The sequence below is a fragment of the Heterodontus francisci genome, chromosome 3 (genome assembly GCF_036365525.1).
Source record: "Heterodontus francisci isolate sHetFra1 chromosome 3, sHetFra1.hap1, whole genome shotgun sequence".
Lineage (NCBI taxonomy): Eukaryota > Metazoa > Chordata > Chondrichthyes > Heterodontiformes > Heterodontidae > Heterodontus > Heterodontus francisci.
In genome coordinates, this window is record NC_090373.1 from 171,145,275 (window position 1) to 171,169,347 (window position 24,073).

Below are 24,073 nucleotides of genomic sequence, written 5' to 3' on the forward strand. Positions count from 1 at the left end.
ACCACAAACCCTGCTCCCTCACCACTGACTCTGTCACAAACCCAGTAATATTTCATACTGTTGATCACCTTGGCAGCCCATTTGACTGCGAGCTGAGATACTGAACCCATATCATCACTATTACAAAGACTGCTTATTTCCACCTCCTTAGTATTGCCCTTCTCAGCCCGTACCTCAGAGTTTACATGGCTGTTGAGGAGAGGAAGGAAGTGTATAATCATAAAACTCCAGTCATTATGAGTGTGGGGCTGGCTTGATGGACCAGCTGATCAACTACCAGGCAATTACGCATGTTCATATCTCTCTTTACCTCCCTCTCCTCTCCAAGAACCTCTTTGAAACACCACCACTTTGACCAAGCCTTTAGTCACCTTCTTAATGCCTCCTTCTTGGCTTCAGCATCTCAGACCTCTATCAAACCCCTTTGGGCATGTTTTCTTTGCTATATAAAAGTTAATATTTTTCTCTAACCTTATCAAACCTTATTTAGCTCAGAGCTCTGTGTGCCTCCACTTCCCCAGATCCCGAGAAAATGACAGAATTCCTGTAGCTATTATTTTTGAACCAGAAGTTAAGAAAAAAAAAAAGGGGGAGCAAGAAAAAATGTTAAAGAAAACCACTTTACAGAATAGGTACCTCTGTTTTAATTTTGCGTAATGCCCAAACTGCATGCAGACACTGTGCTGTGTCGTAAGTCACGATGATTGATGGCGTCGAGCTGGAGTAAACGATTTTCAGGGTACAGTCAGCAACATACTGTACTCTTGTTATATTGGTCACCCCTACTGCATGGGAGAAAAGAGCAATTAATTCTGTCACGAGTAATTCAATGTACAAATCCTTTGTGGCATCAGCAATGTAATGGGGCATTATATAAATGCAACTATTATGAATAATATTTCTGATATCTATCCCAAGGGCAGACAGTTAAAAGACATGTATCAAATGGCCCTAAAAATATTTTTACAAATGTACTAGCGTAATTATTAATAAGCCAAAAGTTAATTTCTTTCTGCAAATAATTGTTAACCTCTCGTTGCATTACTGCATTGCTCATGAAAAAAATGAAATGCAAAAGTAAATATGAATAATCTACTGCTATCACCCAATTATTTATATTTTAATTGTTCACCACAATACCTATTTAAAATGTTTTCCTTCTCTAATAGATGGTTTACAAGCTTTGTTATCGTAGCACGCGGTGTAACGATCCTTTTGAGTTCTTCTACAATGCTTTAAAATAGGATTACTTCCACGGAGTTACAATTCATCTTTAAACTGAACCTGTGTATATTTGGAAATTATGTAATGAACCCTTAATGACATAAATGTGAGTGTTATTTTTACTGAAGGTAATCGATATGTCCAGTCTATATTTTTAAATGGAGGGAAGGGAATGAATGAAGAAATCGGAGATGGCCAAGTCGAGGACTCCACAGGCTGGTCTCTTCCCACTGTCCCCTCCTTTTGACATCAAGGTGGATTGTGTCAGAGTTGGGAATGTCATAAATGTTTGTATAGTTTGGTTAAAATGGAGCTCACAACTTGAGAGCAAGCGTGCATTCATGAACCTTACAACCAAGCAATTATCCACCCGCAGGACAAACAGGACATATTTTACACCAAAGGAAATGCCGCACATCGTAGAAATCACCGTCAATGGAATCAACTCTGGTATAAACAGGAGAACTTGGTCAAGTTCTCTGATCAGTTCGATATCATTCTCAGTACACAACATGGAAAATAATGTACGGACTAAGTTGAAAAGCTCAAACAAAGTAATATATTTACCTACAGACTATAGAAGCTGGGATTGTTGTCCTGACCGCAGAGAAAGTTGACAGATTTAATTGAGGTGTTTAAATTTATCAGGGGTTTATAGGGTAAATAAGGAGAACCTGTTTCCATCAGTGGGTGGGCCCGTAACCAGGGGATACAGATTTTAGGTAATTGGAAAACAAACCACAGGGTAGATGAGGAAAATTAATTTTACACAGGGTTGTTATAATCTGGAACGTACTGCCTGAAAGGATGGTGGAAGCAGATTCAATAGTAACTTTCAAAAGTTAACTGGATACATAATTGAAAGAGGAAAAATTGCAGAGCTATTGGGAAAGAGCAGGGGAGTGGAACTAATTGAATAGCGCTTTCACAGCACAGCACAGGCACAAAAGTCATCATTTCCGTATGTATTTATGATCTTTTACTTCCCTCCACATACACGTCACCCATCATTCCTGTTCCCCTCCAGTCAGTGGAATATGTTTTAGATTTACTGCTCCCTCCACAAAAGCAGCTCTTCAGCCATCCCCAGAGACTGGGAATTCCCAGCGTGGGGAACCTTTGGGATGAATTCCAATACTGCGCCTGTACCACTGAAACTAATCTAAAGGGCACTGCTTCCTTGTTAACCTTTAATAACACTAACCACCCAAGACATTTCCCATCACAAATTCTCTCAGGAGGTTCCGAAACAGAGTCAGCCACACAAAATAACTTGCTACTTAATGTCATCCTCACCTGTTGACTTACATACAAGGGGTGCAATTTCATCCAGTGGGTGCAACATGCTGAACATCGTAGGCAGTGGCTCCCTGCAACCAGTCACACAGCAATGGTTAACATTAGTACTGCACTATTCAACAACACATCCCCCATCACAAAGGAGAGCGGTTGAGCGACTTACAAGTGCATGTCTGATCAGAGAAAGACACAAGATCTGTCCCACCTCGAATATTCCAACCGTGCCGCAATCTGTCACTGAGTCATTAATGCAAGATAACAAGCTAAACATGGCGATGGCAAAGTGTATGCTTGTGTGGCGTTGAGCTGCACAAATTAAGGAAGTTACTGGTGTGTGCTGACTTCACTCATCTCAGCCAGTGTAGCACTAGGAACACCCCAGAAGGCAGAGAAGGGGCTCCAAGAAATTAACCAAGATTCCCCATTTCCATTCCCTATGCAGTGACCACCCCCACCCCCCCCCCTCCCCAATCCATTGCGTGCTTTGCTGGGAAGTACATACAAACACAAACCAGGCAAAGACAGGGCAGTCATGCCTATGGTGCTGCTTCCATGGTCAAACAGCTGACTGACGCTCACCATCTGTTCACAAAGGTAGACTGATCAGTTGGGTGTGGTACCCAAGCTTCATTGGTGCCTGTGGAACTGCACCCCAAGCATGAGTCACCAAAATGTTGGGAGATAGATAATTAGGAGCAGGGGTGGAAACAAAATGTGTAGCATATGAGTAGATTATTCACTTTACAGCAGTTGTTGATTTATTTGGGGTATTTTTGAATCGAAGTGAGACCATTTTTAAAAAGGCTGTGTTTGCTGACAATACAACCAATAGGTACAAGCCCATGCGCAAATGCAGCCTGTTCCACTGAAACATCACTGTCTGCGACGTTCAGGCAGCTGCCAGGATTTAAGATGGCTCTGCTCAATTTATCACAGAAAAACAACTTCAACCCATGGCAGCACACAATGGACATGTTCGATACTCGAAGAACATTGTGCTATTTAAAGTCTTACCAGAAGGACAGCACCTCTGACAGTGCTGCACACCCTTGGTAATTCAGTGAGGTTTCAGTGCCATCCCGCTCTCCGGCTGCTCAACACCCCTGCCATCCTGATCTCCAGCCACCCGCTCCCCACCCCGCCCCCCACCGCTCTCCGGCCTTGTGGGGGTGGGGGGGGGGGGGGGGGGGGGGGGCGGGAGGGAAAGCCGGGAGCAAGCAGCTGGGGCAGGGGGGTGGGGGGGGGGGAAAGAGGGCAGTGAGCGGCCGGGAGTGAGAGTCCGTGGTGGGGGACAGCGTTTTCCTGCGCATGCACCTGTTAGTCCTGGCAAGGCAAGACGTAGGCTTTGCACGTGCAGCACCCCAGAGCGCAGGATACCGTTTGCGCACGTGCGCATTTTGGAGCACTCCGATCAGTGGGCCCCTGCATTGTCGGGAGTCACCTTGTTTTAAAAAATTACATGGAAATAATTGAAGAATTTTTCTAATTTTAGAAAATTCTGTGTAATAATAGCAAAAAGTTTTAAGTCAGCTTGCGGTGAACTGGATCTCGTAATTTACTCTATTGAGAAAATAAAGTAAGTGGTTGGGGGTGAGTGAAGTCAGTGAAATTTGAATCGTAAACCAGACTTGGATTGTGAACTTGGTTCGCATAGCAAAATACAGACTTCTTGCACACTCACAGAACACAGCCACACACCCCCCACCCCAAATTCAATCACTACATCACTGCATTGATGTTATGATGGAGACAGGTCCAAGTTAAGACTGCACCTTCCAACGCACTATAAAAGCAATGGTAAGGTGATAGAGTTGGCATTTTGCAAGAAAGAGATTAAATGGGCTGAAAGGTTTGGTGAAAATAGAACAATGTCAAAAGGAGTGGTAAACATACAAGAGCAAACTTAACAGAATTAATCTCAGGCGTGTGTGTGTTTTTTCAGTTGCCTACCTCAGAGGACTTAAAGGTACTTCTTGCACAGGATTACTACGTTCGAACATTAACCCATATTTGGTTGCCCAAACATCAGCAACCTTAAAGGAAATTGAAAAATATTATTTAAATAATTAATTCACAAAGCAAATCAGCAGATTTTAAACCAACAGTTTCAGAAATAGCTTTGACCCAGATTGCTTCAATGGCATTAAACCATGAACCGACCATTTACAAAATCAGAGCAGGAGTTCCTTTTCTTGATGAGGTGGTCAGAACTTGCCACGTATGACTGCCATTTCCTTTCAGCTTAGCAATTTAAGACAGAAAGAATACGTGTTCAAATAGTTTATCACATTTCTCAGAAAGCCCCAAAATGCTTCATGGAAAACAAAACTACTTGAAGCGTGGTCGCTGTTAATTGTGCATTAATTGGGTGTTTAATTGTATTCAGATGGTGGAACAGAGAGTCCTGCGGAAGGAAAAAACATCAGTTGACATCAGGCCAACGTTATGCAGCAGTGCCAGCTGCAGAAAGGATTGCCACTCACGAATCGGCCTCGACAGCCACATCAATGAAGCCAGAAGTGATATACACAAGGGGCGCAGTCCATCGTCTCTTGATACAGATGGATGCCATCAATTGTATTCAGGTGGTGGACATTAATTGAGGACTCACCAGTGCTCATTAAATAGGAGCACGCTGAAACTGTGATTGTACAATATGTAATGCATGTCTCTGTAAATAAAAGCTTGTAAGTGTATGAAGACTCGCTCCAGTCCTATCCTTCACTGCCTGGTTATCTGAGTTGAAACAGACACCGTTGATGTCGAAGCAAATGCTACCGTCATTTGACTTACAAAGAAGATCTCACAAACAATGGGATGAGTGACCAGTTAATCTAATTTTAGCAATGCTGGTTGAGGCCAAAAAATTGAACAGGTAGTGTTTAAGAACATGAACTATCACCTGGAAAGGTAATGGGGCAATGTAGTCCTTCCCATCCACGGTGTGCACATTCACACAGGACCTCTGTACAATACACACGCACTTCTCTGTCTTCTCTTCACCTGAAACAGCAAGCATTTTATCAATTTATGAGCCCAGAGAGCAAACAGGCTCACAGTAAAGGGAATCAAGAACAAAATTCACAAGTGTAACTTTAACCTTTACCACAACATTAAAGTCGAACGTGGACTACAGCAGTTCAAGAAAGCAGCTCACCACCACCTTCTCAAGGGCAATTAGGGATGGGCAAGAAACGCTCACCTTGACAGCAACACCCACATGTCATGAGTGAATAAAAAAAATGTTTTGTTTGGCCTGCCAGGTATCTGTCAGAAGCTCAGCAACAGATCCCAAGGTAATCTACATAAGTAGTGATTCCATTTGTCCAATATGGAATGCGCACACTGTCCCTGGAGAGACACACTGTGCTTACCCAAGACCAGGCAATTTAGGAAATAAAAACAGACAATACTGGAAATACTCAGCAGGTCTGGCAGCCCCTGTGGAGACAGATACAGTAAAAGTTTCAAGTCTGTGACCTTTCATCAGAACTCAAATTTAGGTGCAAGGTTGTCAAGAGCAATGATTTGGAATATCTAAGCAAGATGAAAGGTACAGCCAAAACCAAGTAAGCTCACCAAGCAGATAAGTGTACTGATCCAGCGAGAGCCACCACACTCATTAGGCATTGGATTACAGGTTATCTGGAACCATGCAGAAAGAACTTTACAACCTGGTGACATGTAGACCAGTGTTAGAGAGAGAGATTATTAACGTCTCATAAAAAGAGAAAAAGGAGAAAGCTCAGAGGCTGTATTTTCTGCTCGAAGTCGTCCGCACAATATCAATCTGGAAAAAAACTTCACAGACCCCTGCCATTTTTAGCCTCCTTCTGTGCTCATAATGGTGAGCTAATTAGCAACCATCCCAAGCCAAGGATCAGCTGAATATGCTGCTTAGGCCCAACAACAACTTGCATTTATATAGCACCTTTAGCATAGCAAAATGTCCAAGGTGCTTCACAGGAGCGCTATCAAACATAATTTGTCAAACTACACAGGATATATTAGGAGAGTGACTAAAAGCTTGGTCCAAGAGGTAAGTTTTAAGGAGCATGCTAAAAGGAGAGAGGTGGAGAAGTGGCAATACTCATAGGCAACGAGGGGTGGGCAATAAATGCCGGCCTTAGAAGAGATGCCCACATCTTGGGGCGGCACAGTGGTTAGCACCGCAGCCTCACAGCTCCAGCGACCCGGGTTCAATTCTGGGTACTGCCTGTGTGGAGTTTGCAAGTTCTCCCTGTGTCTGCGTGGGTTTCTTCCGGGTGCTCCGGTTTCCTCCCACATGCCAAAGACTTGCTGGTTGATAGGTTAATTGGCCATTATAAATTGCCCCTAGTATCAGTCGGTGGTAGGGAAATATAGGGACAGGTGGGGATGTGGTAGGAATACGAAATTAGTGTAGGATTAGTATAATTGGGTGGTTGATGGTCGGCACAGACTCGGTGGGCCGAAGGGCCTGTTTCAGTGCTGTATCTCTAAAAACTAAAACTATCTCAAGAATGAATATCGAATAAAGACTTAGGAAACTCAAAATGGCAAATTGCTCTGAAATTTGAAGGTTCAAGGATATTTTGCCAATGGTACAGTATATATTTCTGGTCACTTTCTTCAGATATTCAAGTTGTACACTGAATAGAAACAGAACACGTGCTGCAACAAACCTCAATACATTGGAAGATGTAAGGCAGGCAAGTCATTTAAAAGCAATTACTTTCCTAACAGCTAATTATTAGAAGTGTGACCATTCTTTAACTTTCTCCCAGCGAGCAGTCAATGAATCAGCAAGGGAGGGGAGTGGAGAAAATTAGCAAGAAAATACATTTTTCTTTTAAACACAGATTTGCAATATAAAAATAAAGCCTTTTGTCGCTTTTAATGAGTGTGCAAACCTACCTTCCGTACATTCGGTCTTATCCTGTGGTATGCTGAAATCACACCATAGTGCCTAAAATTCAACACAAAAAAATGATGTTGGTTAACTGGTCATGTTTTAGTTTTGGTTTTCCCCTAATTATCTACCTTCAAAAACCACATAATCTAATGCAAATACACTGGCCCAGTTCAGAACACTGGCAATCTGCCACAGCACTGCTCATGGGAAGTTGGATGACACGATAGCGGTGTTAGCAACCAACTGTGACAGAGTAAGTTTTTTTTCATTCGTTCATGGGACGTGGCATTGCAGGATAGGCCAGCATCTATTGCCCATGCCCTATTGCCCTCAAGAAGGTGGTGGTGAGCAGCCTTTTTGAACCGTTGCAGTATTGTAGGAATTAAATGTGATGGATAAAGGTGCATACTATACGTGTCACTTTCGATACGCGACTAATCCATCGCCTGTGGTATTGCACACAGTGAGGGGGAGAGGGGAGTCAAAAGCAAACCTATTCTCCAGACAAAGTGAGGTTAGAGGCTGGTGGACCATTGGTCCAGAATGCACAGATGACTGGCTCACCTCATCATGGGTTTAGAATGGCTGCCATACTTGCCTACATAACTTTTTAAAAATTCTTTCATGGGACGTGGGGCATGAGTGGCAAGGCCAGCATTTGTTGCCCGCCCCTAACTGCGCCTGAAAAGATGGTGATGAGCTGCCTTCTTGAACCGATGCAGTCCTTGGGGTGTAGATACACCAACAGTGTTGTTAGGAAGGGAGTTTCATGATTTTGACCCCGTGACTGTGAAGGAATGGCAATATAGTTCCAAGTCAGGTTAGTGTGTGACTTCGAGGGGAACTTGCAGGTGGTGGTGTTCCCATGCGTCTGCTGCCCTTGTCCTTCTGGGTGGTAGAGGTTGCGGGTTTGGAAGGTGCTGTCAATGAAGCCTTGTTGAGTTGCTGCAGTGCATCTTGTAGATGGTACACACTGCTGCTATCGTGTGTCGGTGGTGAAAGCAGTGAATGTTGAAGGTGGTGGATAGGGTGCCAATCAAGCGGGCTGCTTTGTCATGGATGGTGTCAAGCTTGAGTGTTGTTGGAGCTGCATCCATCCAGATAAGTGGATAGTATTCCATCACACTCCTGACTTGTGCCTTGTAAATTGTGGACAAGCAGTTACTCGCTGTAGAATTCCTAGCCTCTGACCTGCTCTTGTAGCCATGGTATTTAAGTGGCTGGTCCAGTTCAGTTTCTGGTCAATAGTAACCTCCATGTTGATGATAGTGGGGGATTCAGTGATGGTATTGCCATTGAAAGTCAAGGGGAGGTGGTTAGATTCTATCTTATTGGAGATCTTCATTGACTGGTACTTGGGTGGCGCAAATGTTACTTGCCACTTATCAGTCCACGCCTGCATATTGTCCAGGTCTTGCGGCATGTGGACATGGGCTGCTTCAGTATCTGAATGGTACTATCAGCGAACATCCCCACTTCTGACCTTATGATGGAGGGAAGGTCATCGATGAAGCAGCTTATGATAGTTGGGCCTCGGCTACTACCCTGTGGAACTCCTACAGCAGTGCCCTGGAGCTGAGATGATTGACCTCCAACAACCACAACCATCTTCCATTGTGCTAGGTATGATTCCAAACAGTGGAAACTTTTCCCCTTGATTCCCATTAATTACCATTTGGCTAAGGCACCTTGATGCCACACTTGGTCAAATGCTACCTGGAAATCATTCTCACCTGATCTTGAGCTCCGCTCTTTTGTCCATGTTTGGACCAAGGCTGTAATGAGGTCAGGAGCCGAGCGGCCATGGTAGAACCCAAACTGAGCATCAGAGAGCAGGTTATTGCTGTTTAAATGGTGCTTCATAGCACTTTCGACAACACTTTGCTGGTGATGGAGAGTAGACTGATGGGGTGCTAATTGGCAGGATTGGATTTGCCCTACTTTTTGTGGATAGGACATACCTGAACAATTTTCCACAATGTCAAGTAGATGCCAATGTTGTAGCTAAACTGGAACAGCTTGGCTAGGGGAATGGCTAGTTCTCCAGTAACTTCCCGCCACATGAAAGCAGAGTGTTGAGTGAAGTTTCTTTGAGATGTTTGCATGATTTAGGTCTTAATAAATCCAAGTATTTGTAGCTTCTGTGCCCACAGTAATTTTGTTTACTGCTTATTGTCAATGAATTATTTCAGATCTAGTGGAAACCAGTTTGTTCACAATCTCCAGCATTGGTAAGGCCTTGGAGAGGGTACAGAGGAGATTTACCAGAATGGTTTCAGGGATGAGGGATTCAGTCACATGGAGAATGGAGAAGCTGGATTGTTCTCAGAGCACAGAAAGTCAGCAAGAGATTTAACTGAGGTGCTCAGAACTATGAAGGATTTTGATAGAGTAACTTAGGAGAAACTGTTTCCATTGACAGGAAGGTCAGTAACCAGAGGACATAGATTTACAAGCAGAAAGGTGAGATTATTTTTAAGAAGCATGTTGTTAGGATCTGGAATGCACTACCTGAAAGGGTGATGGAAGCAGATTTAGTAGTAATATAAAAGGGAATTGGATAAATTTTTGAAGGAAAAGATTTGCAGGGCTAAGGGAAAAGAGCCATCACATAAAAGGCTGAATGTCCTCTGTCTGTGCTGAACGCCTCTATTCTATTCCACGATACCAGCCCTCCACATTTTTTGTTCATACCAGATGACCACCGGGTACACACTTAGCCCTGTATTTTGGTCATGCATTTGCATCCTACAAGTCCACAGGATCACCAACAATGTGACCAGGCACATTAGCCCAGACAGGAGCTGGCACAACACGAGAGAAAAAGAGGAGAAAGTGCCCTGTCTCCAGAATCAGCACTATGCCAAAACAAGCAGTCTTCATCCCTTAATCTGCACTGCTCCCAGCAAAAGTAGCAATACATTCCTCCCATACATCGCACATAGTCAAGATGCATAGTGAATTAATTAACCATGTAGGGAAGGGTATACTCTCAAAAGTACACAACAAACTAATAAAATATCTATGTGAATGTATCTTTAATCACACAATAGTTTTCTAAACTATGTGAACGCACAAGGGTATGTATAACAGCATTTCTTTTAAAATATGTATGGTGTTTTGAAAGTGCTTCCATTTTTTTAAGGACTCATGTTTTAGAATTGTGGGGAAGGATTCATTGGAGGACTGGAGTGATTCCAAGGATGCTGGACTTTTTTTTTAAATGGTCACCAGAAGGACTTTGGGAAATGAGCTTTCTGTTTAAAAACAACACTTACTAGAAGTCACATGTCTTCAGCTAAGTAAACAGCAAAAGCCTTGGCGACTTGGAGGAGTTGTTTACAGAGAAGTGACAAGTCAAGATTTATGGTGGTCAAGAGTTGGTTTCGTTTTGGACATTATTTAGAGTCAGTTGAGGATCAGCCTACTGAGAAAGACACCAGTTCATCTTTTCTCCACCTCCGAGAATCTTCTGTGAATCCAGTGTGTGATAGCTAAAACCCCTGATGCCTGAAAAAGCCTGCCAGGCTAATTCTCGACGCTGCCTGAAAAGAACTGCTCCAGAAAGATCGCAATGACAGCAGTCTACGCGTATTTGGGTCGCCAGAATAAAGGGGCAAACAACATAAGGGGATAGTGTGGGAAAAAGGTATTGAAGTAGATGATCAGCCATGAGCATACTGAATGGTGGGGCAGGCTCGATGGGCTGAATGGCCTACTCCTGCTCCTGAATTCCTAACTGATAAAATTCCAAATCATCATCTTTTCCTTCAAGAATTGACAAGTATTTGGCCAAAGTATTATTTTTTGTTAAAATCTCTGCAGATAAAAAGTCTTTTTTTTAAAACCAGGGGTGCGTTGGACTAAGGTAGAAAGGAACTTTGATATTACAATCTGCGTGCTAATGTTTTGCATCTTTACTGAATAAGTCTTGTTTTGTAATGAATTGATAATTTTGTTGTTTATGAAAGAAACCTATTTGGTGGATTTTATTCTGAAATAAAAATAGAGTATATAATTGGCTGTATCAGTAACTGGGTAAACATTTAAATATGTGTTGTGACCTGTGGAAAAGTGGAACTAGAGAAAGACAATGCACTCCTCCTGCCCCGGTCGCAACAAAGAATACCCGTTAACAGCCTCATGAAATGGGAATGTCTGTTCTTGGGAAGCCAATAATTAAAACATAGGAAAGAACAGCATCTCCTCTGACTTACTGTAAGTGCTAGAGTGTTTGCAAAAGGGACTGTGAGCAAGGGCATGGGAGATCCACTAGCAATATGTTGAAAATAGTACATCGCGTATCACTAGCGGCCTGATGCAACTTCCTCTATCACACTTGACATTGGAGCCAGAATATCTGCAACTTCTCAATTCACTTCTCCGCAGAGGAAGCCAAGGGTCCTATCTGAAGCCTGAGCTGTAATTGACCTCAGCATTTATTCATTCAGACTGAGGAAGAATGACAGCATGCATCTGGAGAGAGATGCACACCCACGCTTTTGCAGCAGAATAAGTCGTCTGCATTGCAGGAAATAATGCTTTTGACCTCAAATAGTTCATTTAGTACTGCAGCAGATTTACTATTTTCTAATTCTCAAATATAAACACAGTTTCTTCAAAAGCAAAAAACATTGAAACATTGAAAACAGAAGGCCATTCAGCCCCTCAGGCCTGCTCTGCCATTCAATTAAATGATGGCTAATCTGTATCTCTACTCCATTTACACACTTTTGATCCGTATCCCTTAATCCCCTTACCCAACAAAAATCTATCCATCTCAGACCTGAAAGGTCCAATTGTCTGATCATTGGCAATATTTTAGGGAAGAGTCTCAGATTTCTACCTTAAATTACATACTTTTATTTCCCACCTGCCTATTTTAATTCAGAGAACTGCTTGAAAAGGTGGACAGCAGAAGAGGGTTTGAGGGTGAAAAACCACACCTCAGGTTAGGGTGTTGACAGTAATAATTTCATTACATAGGAAAGGTGATGGACGGGAGTGAAAACACTCCAGAATTATTCGTTTACTTAGTTTTCAAGACAAAGTGTTTGTTCGAGTGCTCCCAACTATCAAGACCAGCCAACTTAGTGGAAAGATGTGAGAAAGCCTGTAGTTTTCAAATAAGGACTTTGTTTTCAGGCTTCAGCACTGGCTAAGCCGTATTTATTCTCCATCTCTAGCTGTGCTGACAAGGTGGTTGGAAGCCTTCTCCTTGAACTGCTGCAGTCTAGCTGATGATGGTGTTGGGCAGGGATTTCCAGGATTCATTCCAGCAGCAACCAAAACACTACTGTTTGTGTCCAAGTCAAGAGGGTGCAAGTTGGAGTGGAACTTGTTATTCTCATATCTGCTTCTCCAACAGGGGAGGGAGCAACTGTTGAGGCAAGCTTTCTGAGCTGCATCCTGAACATGGTGCGTATTACAGCTACAGTATTGCTGGTGGTATAGTGGGTGGATATCAAGTGCAGAACACATCTGCTTGCCAAGATTGTAAACCAATTGAAATGAGTGGCTGGAGATGCCAGAGGTCAATGGAGTAGCAGAAAGGTTACCAGAGTGCTAACGATGATGGACGAAGCAACAGAAGCGAAGGTTAGGACTGAAAGAAAAATTCTGGTATGGTTCAAGTTCGCAAAGGAGTCTGTGAAAGCTGCATCTATTCACTGCCTTGTGCAATATTGAAATAGATTGTATCATGAGAGGCAATGGGATGTAGAGAAACTGAGGAGAGGGAGAAAGTAGAACAGGATCTGACAAAGCACCCAGGCGAGGACTGGCCTCATTGTGTAACAGGAAATGTTACAAATAGAAGATTGTTAGATGTCTTGGCCATGTGAGCCGCATGGAAGATGGCAGGATCCCCAAAGACACATTGTACAGCGAGCTCGCCACTGGTATCAGACCCACCGGCCGTCCATGTCTCTGCTTTAAAGACGTCTGCAAACGCGACATGAAGTCCTGTGACATTGATCACAAGTCGTGGGAGTCAGTTGCCAGCGTTCGCCAGAGCTGGTGAGCAGCCATAAAGGCGGGGCTAAAGCGTGGCGAAGAGTCGAAGAGACTTAGCAGTTGGCAGGAAAAAAGACAGAGGCGCAAGGAGAGAGCCAACTGTGTAACAGCCCCGACAAACAAATTTTTCTGCAGCACCTGTGGAAGAGTCTGTCACTCTAGAATTGGCCTTTATAGCCACTCCAGGCGCTGCTCCACAAACCACTGACCACCTCCAGACGCTTACCCATTGTCTCTCGAGACAAGGAGGCCAAAGAAAGGATCCTTGTAATGGGTCTCAGTACAGAGAGGAGAAACATTATTGGTTAAACCAAGATGGTGGAACTTTGTACAGGAAGATTTCAAGAAGAATGTCAGTGGGCAGAAGAGCCTCACAGGTTCCGAGAGACAGTAGGAGAGAGCAAGTGTGATGGTGAGGTCTTTGGTTAGCAGGTTACAAATATGCAATGTAGGATAAGGGTTCTGAAGAAGCGAGGGCCACGTGGAGAGGCAGAGCCCAAATGTGGGATGCTCGACATCATTTTAAAACCATCTTTTTTGTCCCTATTCACAGTACCCCTAACTGTATAGAATGTACAGCACAGAAACAGGCCATTCAGCCCAACACGCAGTGTTTATGCTCCACATGAGCCTCCTCCCATCACTCTTTATCTAACCCTAACATAGCCTTCTATTCCTTTCACGTTTAACTAGCTTCCCCTTAATATATGCTCTTCACCTCAACTACTGCATGTGGTATTGAGTTCCACATTCTAATGTGTTAATTGGAATCAACTCCAGTTCAAACAGGGTATTTAGATAGATGAATAATAGTCATGCAGGTTCAGCATGGGTACCCAGGGTACTTCAATAAAAGGTGCACATTTCACACAGGTAGACCCGAAGTCTAACCCCCTCCCATACCATCAGCATGCACCATTTAGTCAGAGTCACAGACAAGAATATTTCAGGAAAATGGACAGAAAAAGAATACTTTTCACACAATCCTATTTACGCAAAGAGATGTTTTTGGAACACTTTCCTCAAACATTTCAAAATTGCCAAGTGGATATTATCTTGTTTGTAAATGATAACACACAGGGATATAGCCAATTCTGGGCAGCAAACACAAATTTAAAAGCATGGTTATGTCATGTGGGTTTCTGAAAAATAAATGTGGTAAATCATCTTGCCTGCAGGACAGGGCTGTCCACTGTGAATGCCTTATAAACTGAAGAGGCGTGACTTTTACTTCCTCTGCTCCAGATAACCATGTTACCAGCCACATACAGTTCTTCATCATAGTCCAGCTCTTCGCCAATATCACAAGAGCCTTTCCTGAGATGCCAACTCTCCTGGAACAAGACAAGTAACATCAGCCGTCACCAGAACCATACTCACACCAAAAGCTCATTTCCCCTTTGAGCACCAAGGTACAGAATTTCTAAGTCAATCAATCTCGCAATGCTATGAATTAGATGAAGTCATTTGGTTCTACGGAAATGTCCAATTAGATTTCCAACTTTTTTTAAAAATTTAAATGCAAGTATTAGTACCTTGCAGAGGAACAAGGGCACTTGAAAAAATATAGCCATGCATAAATACATTAGCAAGCTTTTTTAATAACAGATTAAAGACCTTTTACAGGCTTTTCCGATGGATCAGAGAGTTTAACCAGTAGGAGCTGAGATATAAGGAGGAGAGTCCTCAGAATAAGAAAAGAGAAACAAGCCTATATATAGCCCTATATGTTCTGTAAATTCATAAACAAGTCACATACCAAAACATGCTGCGCTCAAGCATTATACCACTGCATATTTTATTTATTTTCAACTACCTTTCAGTATCAAGAGGAACCAGCTAAATGAAAAAACCATGGTGGGGGAGGGAAAATTGGTCAGTGTTCATTCTTTTTGTGTTCGATACTAATACTAAATTTATGCCCCTTGGTATTGATTCGCTGACCAGTAGAAATAATTTTTCACTATTTACAATAACTTGCATTTATATAGCACCTTTAATTTAGTAAAATGTCCCACGGTGCTTTGCAGGAACATTCCCAAACAAAATGTGATACCAAGCCACATAAGGAGATATTGAGACAGGTATCCAAAAGAGGTAGGTTTAACATCTTCAAGGATGGGACAGAGGCACAGATGCAAAAGTGTTTAGGGAGGGAATTCCAGAGTCGAGGCAGCTAAAGGCTCCCGCTGGTGGAGCAATTAAAATATGAAATGCACTAGAGGCCGTATTTGGAAAAGTGCAGAGATCTGAGGGTTTAGGGCCGGAGGAGGTTAGAGGTAGGGAGGGGTGAATGATTTGAAAACAACGATGAAAATTTTAAAATTAAGGCATTGCCAGGCAGGGAGCCAGTGTAGGCCAGTGACTGCAGAGGTGATGTGCAAACCGAAATTGGTGCCAGTTAGGACACAGGCAGCAGAGTTTCGGATCAGCTCAGGTTTATGGAAGATGGGAGGACGGCCAGGAGTGCGCTGAAATAGTCAAGTCCAGAGGCAACAAAGGCACAGAAGAGGGTTTCAGCAGCAGACGAGCTGAGCCGGGGTGGAGTCGGGTGATGCTACGAAGGTGAGGGGAGGCGATCTTGGTAATAGCATGGACATGTGTGGTCGGAAGCTCAGCTTGGGGTCAAATATGACAACAAGTCATGAACAATCTGCTTTAGCTTCAAACAGCTGCCAGGAGGATGGAGTTGGCAAGTCGGGAGAGCAGTTTTTGGCAGGGTCCGAAGACAATGGCTTCGGTCTTCCCAATCGTGAACAAGGACAAGTTAGAGTGGCGAGGTCAAGAGGGGTAGTGGTGGAGTAGAGCTGGCTGTTGTCAGCATACATGTGGAACCTGGCTTTGTGTCTTCGGATGATGTTGCCAAAGTGCAGCAAGAAAATGAGAAATAGGAGGATGCCAAAATTCTTGGGAGACTCCAGAGGTAATGGTGCAGGAACAGGAAGAGGAGCCATTGCAGGGGATTCTGTGGCTACAACCAGATAGATTAAAAACATCAGCAAACAAGTGCTGTCCCACCCAGCTGAATGACGAAGGATATGCGTTGGAGCAAGATGTGATCAACTCTCTGCTATCCTCCTAAATTTTGAAGCCTTTTTTTTTAAATCCTCCCCGCAGCCTTTCCTGCTCCAGTGAACACATTCCTAGTGTTTCACTTTTCCTTAGAAAGGAGGGGACTTCTCCCTGATGTCCTAGCCAAGATTTATTCTTCAATCAACATCACTAAAACAGCCATTATTGTGGGATCTTGCTGTGTGCAAATTGACTGCCGCAATTACTACATGGTAACAGTGACTACATTGGCTGTAAAGTGCTTCGGGACATTGTGAGGTTGTGAAAAGTGCAATATAAATGCAAATTCTTTCTTATATGACATTTTTCTCCAATATCCTTTCTATAATCCCAAAACCCGCACGCACTACTCCAACTGTGTCTGAAGCAATCAATGTCTTGTACAGTTTCAAAATCACATCCTTATAATGTACCATTTGGCAGAATACTGGGGGAACGTGTTCTGCTTTAATTTAGGTCTACCCATTATTGCTAAAAAGGCTTCCAATCCTGTACCTTCTGCTTCTCATGGATTGTAACTTCCCTCAGTGATCCCACCAATCCTGCATCACCATCAGAGGACCACAGTTCTGAAGCAGGTTGCAGCTGCCGAAGCTGAAGATTCGTGGCATTAGGGTGGCGCCTGCAGTGGTCACGGCCAAAAGGAACAAACTCCTGCATTTCCCCTGCTGCGATCATCGTTACCCTCTCTTCATAGACGTTCGACATGGGTTCCAGATATCAGCATTATTTCTGCTTGAAGAAAGGCAGTTATTTACAAAGACCTAAAATTCAAAATACGCTCTCTATCAAACCAGCTCAGTTTTTCCACACACCTCAAGAAAGATTGTGTGTTTAAGACCCACATCTGATACCGATCAAACAATCTAGAATAACGTTCCAAAAACGACTTGTATTTTCAGAGCACTTTTAATGTAATAAAGCAGCCCAAGGTGCTACATAGGGGCATTATAAAGACACTGGACCACAGAGAAAGATATTAGAGCAGATACCCAAAAGCTTGGTCAGAGGTAGCTTTTAAGGAGTGTCTTAATGGAGGAAAGCCAAGTAGAGAGGTGGAGAGGTTATAAGGAGGTAATTCCAGAGCTTAGGGCCCTGGCAGCTGAAGGCACAGCCACCAATTAAAACCAGGAATGCTCATGAGGCCAGGATTGGAAAAGTGCACGGATCTGAGTATTCTGGGGCTGGAAGTGACTGCGGGGGGCGGGGGGCGGGGGGGGGCGGGGAGCGAGGCCATGGAGAGATTTGAAAACAAGAATTAGAATTTTAATATCAGATGTTGCTTAATTGGGAGCCAGTGTAAGTCAGTGAGCACAGGGGTGTCCCTGTGAGTAAGGATATGGGCAGCAGAGTTTTGAATGGCCTCAAGTTTACGGAAGGTAAAATATGGGAGAACAGCAAGGAGCGCATGAGAATAGTCAAGCCTAGAAATAGCAAAGACATGGATGAGAGTTTCAACAGCAGATGAGCTAAGGACGGAATCGGGTGATGTTATGGAGGTGGAAATAGGCGGTCTTAGTGATGACATCGATATTTGGTCGGACGCTCATCTCAGGGTCAAATATTACACCAAGGTTGCAAACAGTCTGGTCCCGCCTCAGATAGTTGCTCAGGAAATGGAGTCAATAGCTAGGGAAAGGAGTTTGGGGCAGGGACCCACGACAGTGGCATCAGTCTTCCCAATTCTGAGTTGGAGGAAATTTCTGCTCATCTAGTACTAGATGTCAAACAAGCAGTCTGACAATTTAGAGACAGTAATGGATTCGAGCAAGGTGGTGGTGAGGTAGAGCTGGGTGTCGTCAGCACATATGTGGAAACTGACATTTTATTTTAGGATGATGTCCCCGGGAGCAGCACAGAGAGGAGAAATAGGACAGATTCTTGGGGGACTCCAGAGGTCATGTTGCAGGAGTGGGAAGAGAAGCCATTGCAAGTGATTCTCTGGCTATGGTTAGGTAGATAGGAATGGAACCAGGTGAGAGCAGTCCCAGCCAGGTGGACGACAGCAGAGAGGCGATGGAGGAAGATGACGCTGCCGATGTTGTCAACTGTGTCAAAGGCTGCAGACAGGTTGAGAAGGACAAGAATGTCATTTGTGACTTTCATAAGAGCCAGTTTGGTATTGTAGCAGGGGGAGAAACCTGATTAAAGGGATACAACATTGAGTGAGTGCTGCACTGTCAGCGATGCCTTCCTGAGAACGCAACATGAACGACAGGATCTCAACTGTGTGTTGCAGTGGGCATGAAAGATCACAAAATTGTTACAGCACAGAAGGAAGCAATTTGGCCCATTGTGCCTGCAGCGGCTCTCTGAGTGAGCAATTCACTTGGTGCCATTACCCCCAAATATTCCCCATAACTCTGGACATCCTTCCTTTTCAGCTAACTAATTCTGAATGCCTCAATTGAACCTGCCTCCACCATACTCTCTGGCAGTGCATTCCAGATCCTAACCATTCGCCGTGTGAAAACGTTTCTCCTCATGTCACCACTGCTTCTTGTGCCAATTACCTTAAATCTGTGCCCTCTCGTTTGTGAAACTTCCACCAATGGGAACAGTTTCTCTCTATCTACTCGGTCCAGCTGGGGGAGGGGGGGGCGACGACGGCTGGGGGAGGGGGGGGGCGACGACGGCTGGGGGAGGGGGGGGGCGACGACGGCTGGGGGAGGGGGCGGCGACGACGGCTGGGGGAGGGGGGGGCGACGACGGCTGGGGGAGGGGGGGGCGACGACGGCTGGGGGAGGGGGGGGGCGACGACGGCTGGGGGAGGGGGGGGGCGACGACGGCTGGGGGAGGGGGGGGCGACGACGGCTGGGGGAGGGGGGGGCGACGACGGCTGGGGGAGGGGGGGGCGACGACGGCTGGGGGAGGGGGGGCGACGACGGCTGGGGGAGGGGGGGGCGACGACGGCTGGGGGAGGGGGGGGCGACGACGGCTGGGGGAGGGGGGGGCGACGACGGCTGGGGGAGGGAGGGCGACGACGGCTGGGGGAGGGGGGGCGACGACGGCTGGGGGAGGGGGGGCGACGACGGCTGGGGGAGGGGGGGCGACGACGGCTGGGGGAGGGGGGGCGACGACGGCTGGGGGAGGGAGGGCGACGACGGCTGGGGGAGGGAGGGCGACGACGGCTGGCGGAGGGGGGGCGACGACGGCTGGGGGAGGGAGGGGCGACGACGGCTGGGGGAGGGTGGCGACGACTGCTGGGGGAGGGGGGGCGACGACTGCTGGGGGAGGGGGGGCGACGACGGCGGGGGGAGGGGGGGGCGACGACGGCGGGGGGAGGGGGGGCGACGACGGCGGGGGGAGGGGGGGCGACGACGGCGGGGGGAGGGGGGGGGCGACGATGGCGGGGGGAGGGGGGCGACGACGGCGGGGGGAGGGGGGCGACGACGGCGGGGGGAGGGGGGCGACGACGGCGGGGGGAGGGGGGCGACGACTGCAGGGGGAGGGAAGCACAGCGGGTGTGGGGGGGGAGATGCACAGGGGTGGGGGGGGGGGGAGAAGATGCACAGGTGGGGGGGGGGGGGGAAAGATGCACGGGGGGGTGAAAGATGCACGGGGGGGTGAAAGATGCACGGGGGGGGGTGAAAGATGCACGGGGGGGGGTGAAAGATGCACGGGGGGGGGTGAAAGATGCACGGGGGGGGGGTGAAAGATGCACGGGGGGGGGGGTGAAAGATGCACGGGGGGGGGGGTGAAAGATGCACGGGGGGGGGGGGTGAAAGATGCACGGGGGGGGGGGTGAAAGATGCACGGGGGGGGGGGTGAAAGATGCACGGGGGGGGGGTGAAAGATGCACGGGGGGGGGGGGTGAAAGATGCACGGGGGGGGGGTGAAAGATGCACGGGGGGGGGAAAGATGCACGGGGGGGGGAAAGATGCACGGGGGGGGGAAAGATGCACGGGGGGGGGAAAGATGCACGGGGGGGGGAAAGATGCACGGGGGGGGGAAAGATGCACGGGGGGGGGTGAAAGATGCACGGGGGGGGGTGAAAGATGCACGGGGGGGGGTGAAAGATGCACGGGGGGGGGTGAAAGATGCACGGGGGGGGGTGAAAGATGCACGGGGGGGGGTGAAAGATGCACGGGGGGGGGGGTGAAAGATGCACGGGGGGGGGTGAAAGATGCACGGGGGGGGGTGAAAGATGCACGGGGGGGGGTGAAAGATGCACGGGGGGGGGGTGAAAGATGCACGGGGGGGGGTGAAAGATGCACGGGGGGTGGGGGGGAGATGCACGGGGGGTGGGGGGGAGATGCACGGGGGGTGGGGGGGAGATGCACGGGGGGTGGGGGGGAGATGCACGGGGGGTGGGGGGGAGATGCACGGGGGGTGGGGGGGAGATGCACGGGGGGTGGGGGGGAGATGCACGGGGGGTGGGGGGGAGATGCACGGGGGGTGGGGGGGAGATGCACGGGGGGTGGGGGGGAGATGCACGGGGGGTGGGGGGGAGATGCACGGGGGGTGGGGGGGAGATGCACGGGGGGTGGGGGGGAGATGCACAGTGGGGGAGGGGAGATGCACAGTGGGGGAGGGGAGATGCACAGTGGGGGAGGGGAGATGCACAGTGGGGGAGGGGAGATGCACAGTGGGGGGGGAGATGCACAGTGGGGGGGGAGATGCACAGTGGGGGGGGAGATGCACAGTGGGGGGGGAGATGCACAGTGGGGGGGGAGATGCACAGTGGGGGGGGGAGATGCACAGTGGGGGGGGGAGATGCACAGTGGGGGGGGGGGAGATGGACAGTGGGGGGGGGGGAGATGGACAGTGGGGGGGGGGGAGATGGACAGTGGGGGGGGGGAGATGGACAGTGGGGGGGGGAGATGCACAGTGGGGGGGGGGGGAGATGCACAGTGGGGGGGGGGGGAGATGCACAGTGGGGGGGGGGGGGGAGATACACAGTGGGGGGGGGGGGGAGATACACAGTGGGGGGGGGGGGGAGATACACAGTGGGGGGGGGGGGGAGATACACAGTGGGGGGGGGGAGATGCACAGTGTGGGGGGGGGAAGATGCACAGTGGGGGGGGGAGATGCACAGTGGGGGGGGGGGAGATGCACAGTGGGGGGGGGGAGATGCACAGTGGGGGGGGGGAGATGCACAGTGGGGGGGGGGAGATGCACAGTGGGGGGGGGGGGGAGATGCACAGTGGGGGGGGGGAGATGCACAGTGGGGGGGGGGGAGATGCACAGTGGGGGGGGGGGAGATGCACAGTGGGGGGGGGGAGATGCACAGTGGGGGGGGGGAGATGCACAGTGGGGGGGGGAGATGCACAGTGGGGGGGGGAGATGCACAGTGGGGGGGGGGAGATGCACAGTGGGGGGGGGGAGATGCACAGTGGGGGGGGGGGGGAGATGCACAGTGGGGGGGGGAAGATGCACAGTGGGGGGGGGGAAGATGCACAGTGGGGGGGGGGGAAGATGCACAGTGGGGGGGGGGGAGATGCACAGTGGGGGGGGGGGGAGATGCACAGTGGGGGGGGGGAGATGCACAGTGGGGGGGGGAGATGCACAGTGGGGGGGGGAGATGCACAGTGGGGGGGGGGAGATGCACAGTGGGGGGGGGGAGATGCACAGTGGGGGGGGGGGGAGATGCACAGTGGGGGGGGGGGGAGATGCACAGTGGGGGGGGGGGAGATGCACAGTGGGGGGGGAGATGGACAGTGGGGGGGGAGATGCACAGTGGGGGGGGGGAGATGCACAGTGGGGGGGGGGAGATGCACAGTGGGGGGGGGGAGATGCACAGTGGGGGGGGGGGGAGATGCACAGTGGGGGGGGGGGAGATGCACAGTGGGGGGGGGGAGATGCACAGTGGGGGGGGAGATGGACAGTGGGGGGGGAGATGGACAGTGGGGGGGGGGAGATGCACAGTGGGGGGGGGGAGATGCACAGTGGGGGGGGGGGGGAGATGCACAGTGGGGGGGGGGGGAGATGCACAGTGGGGGGGGGGGAGATGCACAGTGGGGGGGGGAAGATGCACAGTGGGGGGGGAAGATGCACAGTGGGGGGGGAAGATGCACAGTGGGGGGGGGGGAAGATGCACAGTGGGGGGGGGGGAAGATGCACAGTGGGGGGGGGAAGATGCACAGTGGGGGGGGGGGGGAAGATGCACAGTGGGGGGGGGGGGAAGATGCACAGTGGGGGGGGGGGGAAGATGCACAGTGGGGGGGGGGGGAAGATGCACAGTGGGGGGGGGAGATGCACAGTGGGGGGGGAGATGCACAGTGGGGGGGGAGATGCACAGTGGGGGGGGAGATGCACAGTGGGGGGGGGAGATGCACAGTGGGGGGGGGACCTTTGGGGTCCGACAATTATTATGGTAAAAGCTGATCAGACCAACCTGTTAAAATAACAAGCGAAACTTCTAATGACGGTTTCTCTGCGACCATCCGCTGCTGAAATTGTAAACCCGGGGAGTTTAATTTCTGCTCCAAATCCGCGCCAAAAGCAAAATTCACTTCAGCTCCGAATTGCTGTTTCAGATGGGCGCCGCCATCATAATCTCCCATCAACCATCGCGCTGAATGCGCACTTGCGCAGTCCGGTCCAGACAGAGCGCCGCCTCCTGGTAATGGGGAGAAGTGAAGAAATGCACTTTCTCTTTCCCAACCATTTTGGTCTAGTTCTGATGAAAGGTCACTGACCTGAAACATTAACTCTTCTCTCTCCACATATGCTGCCAGACCTGCTGAGTATTTCCAGCACTTTCTGTTTTTATTTCTCTTCGAGATTTGCCAACCTGGCTCCCAGTAATCAGATGCACATCCTTCTCTCCCTTCAGTTTCTGTGCAGGATTTGTACCTACACCTTCACTCTGCATTTTGCACCAATCTAACATAACTGGAAATGCTGATTAATATTTGCATTTTGTGAAGAGTCCTTTGACGGTCTTGATGGCATTCTCAACTTTGCCATTGGACTGTGGGTAGTTCAGAGAGGATGTCACATGTTTAAATCCCCATGTCTTGACTAACACAGCAAATTCTGTGGAAGTGAATTGTGGACCATTATTCGTTACTAGGATGTCTGGTAGGCTAAATCTCATAAATATTTCCTTCCGCTCTCTCAGAACGCTACTGAAGTAAGGCTGGTTGCTTCAATAAATTAATGTAGTATTCAAATTTGACGAGCAGAGTACAGTCATGTTACTCACAAAGGTCATCCCAACCTTCAAACGAGGCCAACCCACAATCTTGTGCTCTAGTAGTAGTTCCTTGCTTGGATGAGCCGGATATCTTACTTCGCAATGTAATCGTTGCGTTGTGTCAACATCCCAAAAGAGGCTGTCACGGACTCTATGGATGCAACCTTCTATGTTGATGTGTACTGAATGAGTTATTAACATTAGCTCCTTCGGTAGTGCATCTGCTGCCACGAATTGCTGTCCCTTGAATATCAATTCACCTTGGATGGTTAGTTCATCTCAAAAGTCAAAGTAAGGGTGGAGGTATTCAAGTACCTCCAATTTAATCCCAGGCCAACCTTGGCTCTCCATGGCTGGAGAATTGGTGTAGGAGGGAGGGCATCAGATTTCTGAGGCATTGGGTCTGGTTCTGGGGCAGGTGGGACTTG

General features: G+C 48.3%; 1 protein-coding gene across 3 annotated transcripts in view; it reads right to left on the bottom strand.

Annotated features, from left to right (window-relative positions):
- The window catches only part of anapc1 (anaphase promoting complex subunit 1), a 210,645-nt gene extending 187,633 nt beyond the window's left edge, over positions 1-23,012 (bottom strand). Inside the window, exons 1-8 of one of the 3 annotated variants that reach the window (XM_068027605.1) lie at positions 22,842-23,012; positions 17,000-17,236; positions 14,605-14,766; positions 7,420-7,471; positions 5,426-5,526; positions 4,474-4,556; positions 2,521-2,594; positions 637-782 (exon numbers count right to left, since the gene is read on the bottom strand). In XM_068027605.1, the coding sequence (XP_067883706.1) occupies positions 637-782; positions 2,521-2,594; positions 4,474-4,556; positions 5,426-5,526; positions 7,420-7,471; positions 14,605-14,766; positions 17,000-17,212 (831 nt within the window). In that variant the 5' untranslated portion in view covers positions 17,213-17,236; positions 22,842-23,012. Of the gene's footprint in view, positions 1-636; positions 786-2,520; positions 2,595-4,473; positions 4,557-5,425; positions 5,527-7,419; positions 7,472-14,604; positions 14,767-16,999; positions 17,240-22,841 lie in introns of all 3 variants that reach the window. The other 2 variants (XM_068027603.1, XM_068027604.1) reach the window with 2 other exon arrangements.
- Between the last annotated feature and the right edge of the window lie 1,061 nt (positions 23,013-24,073).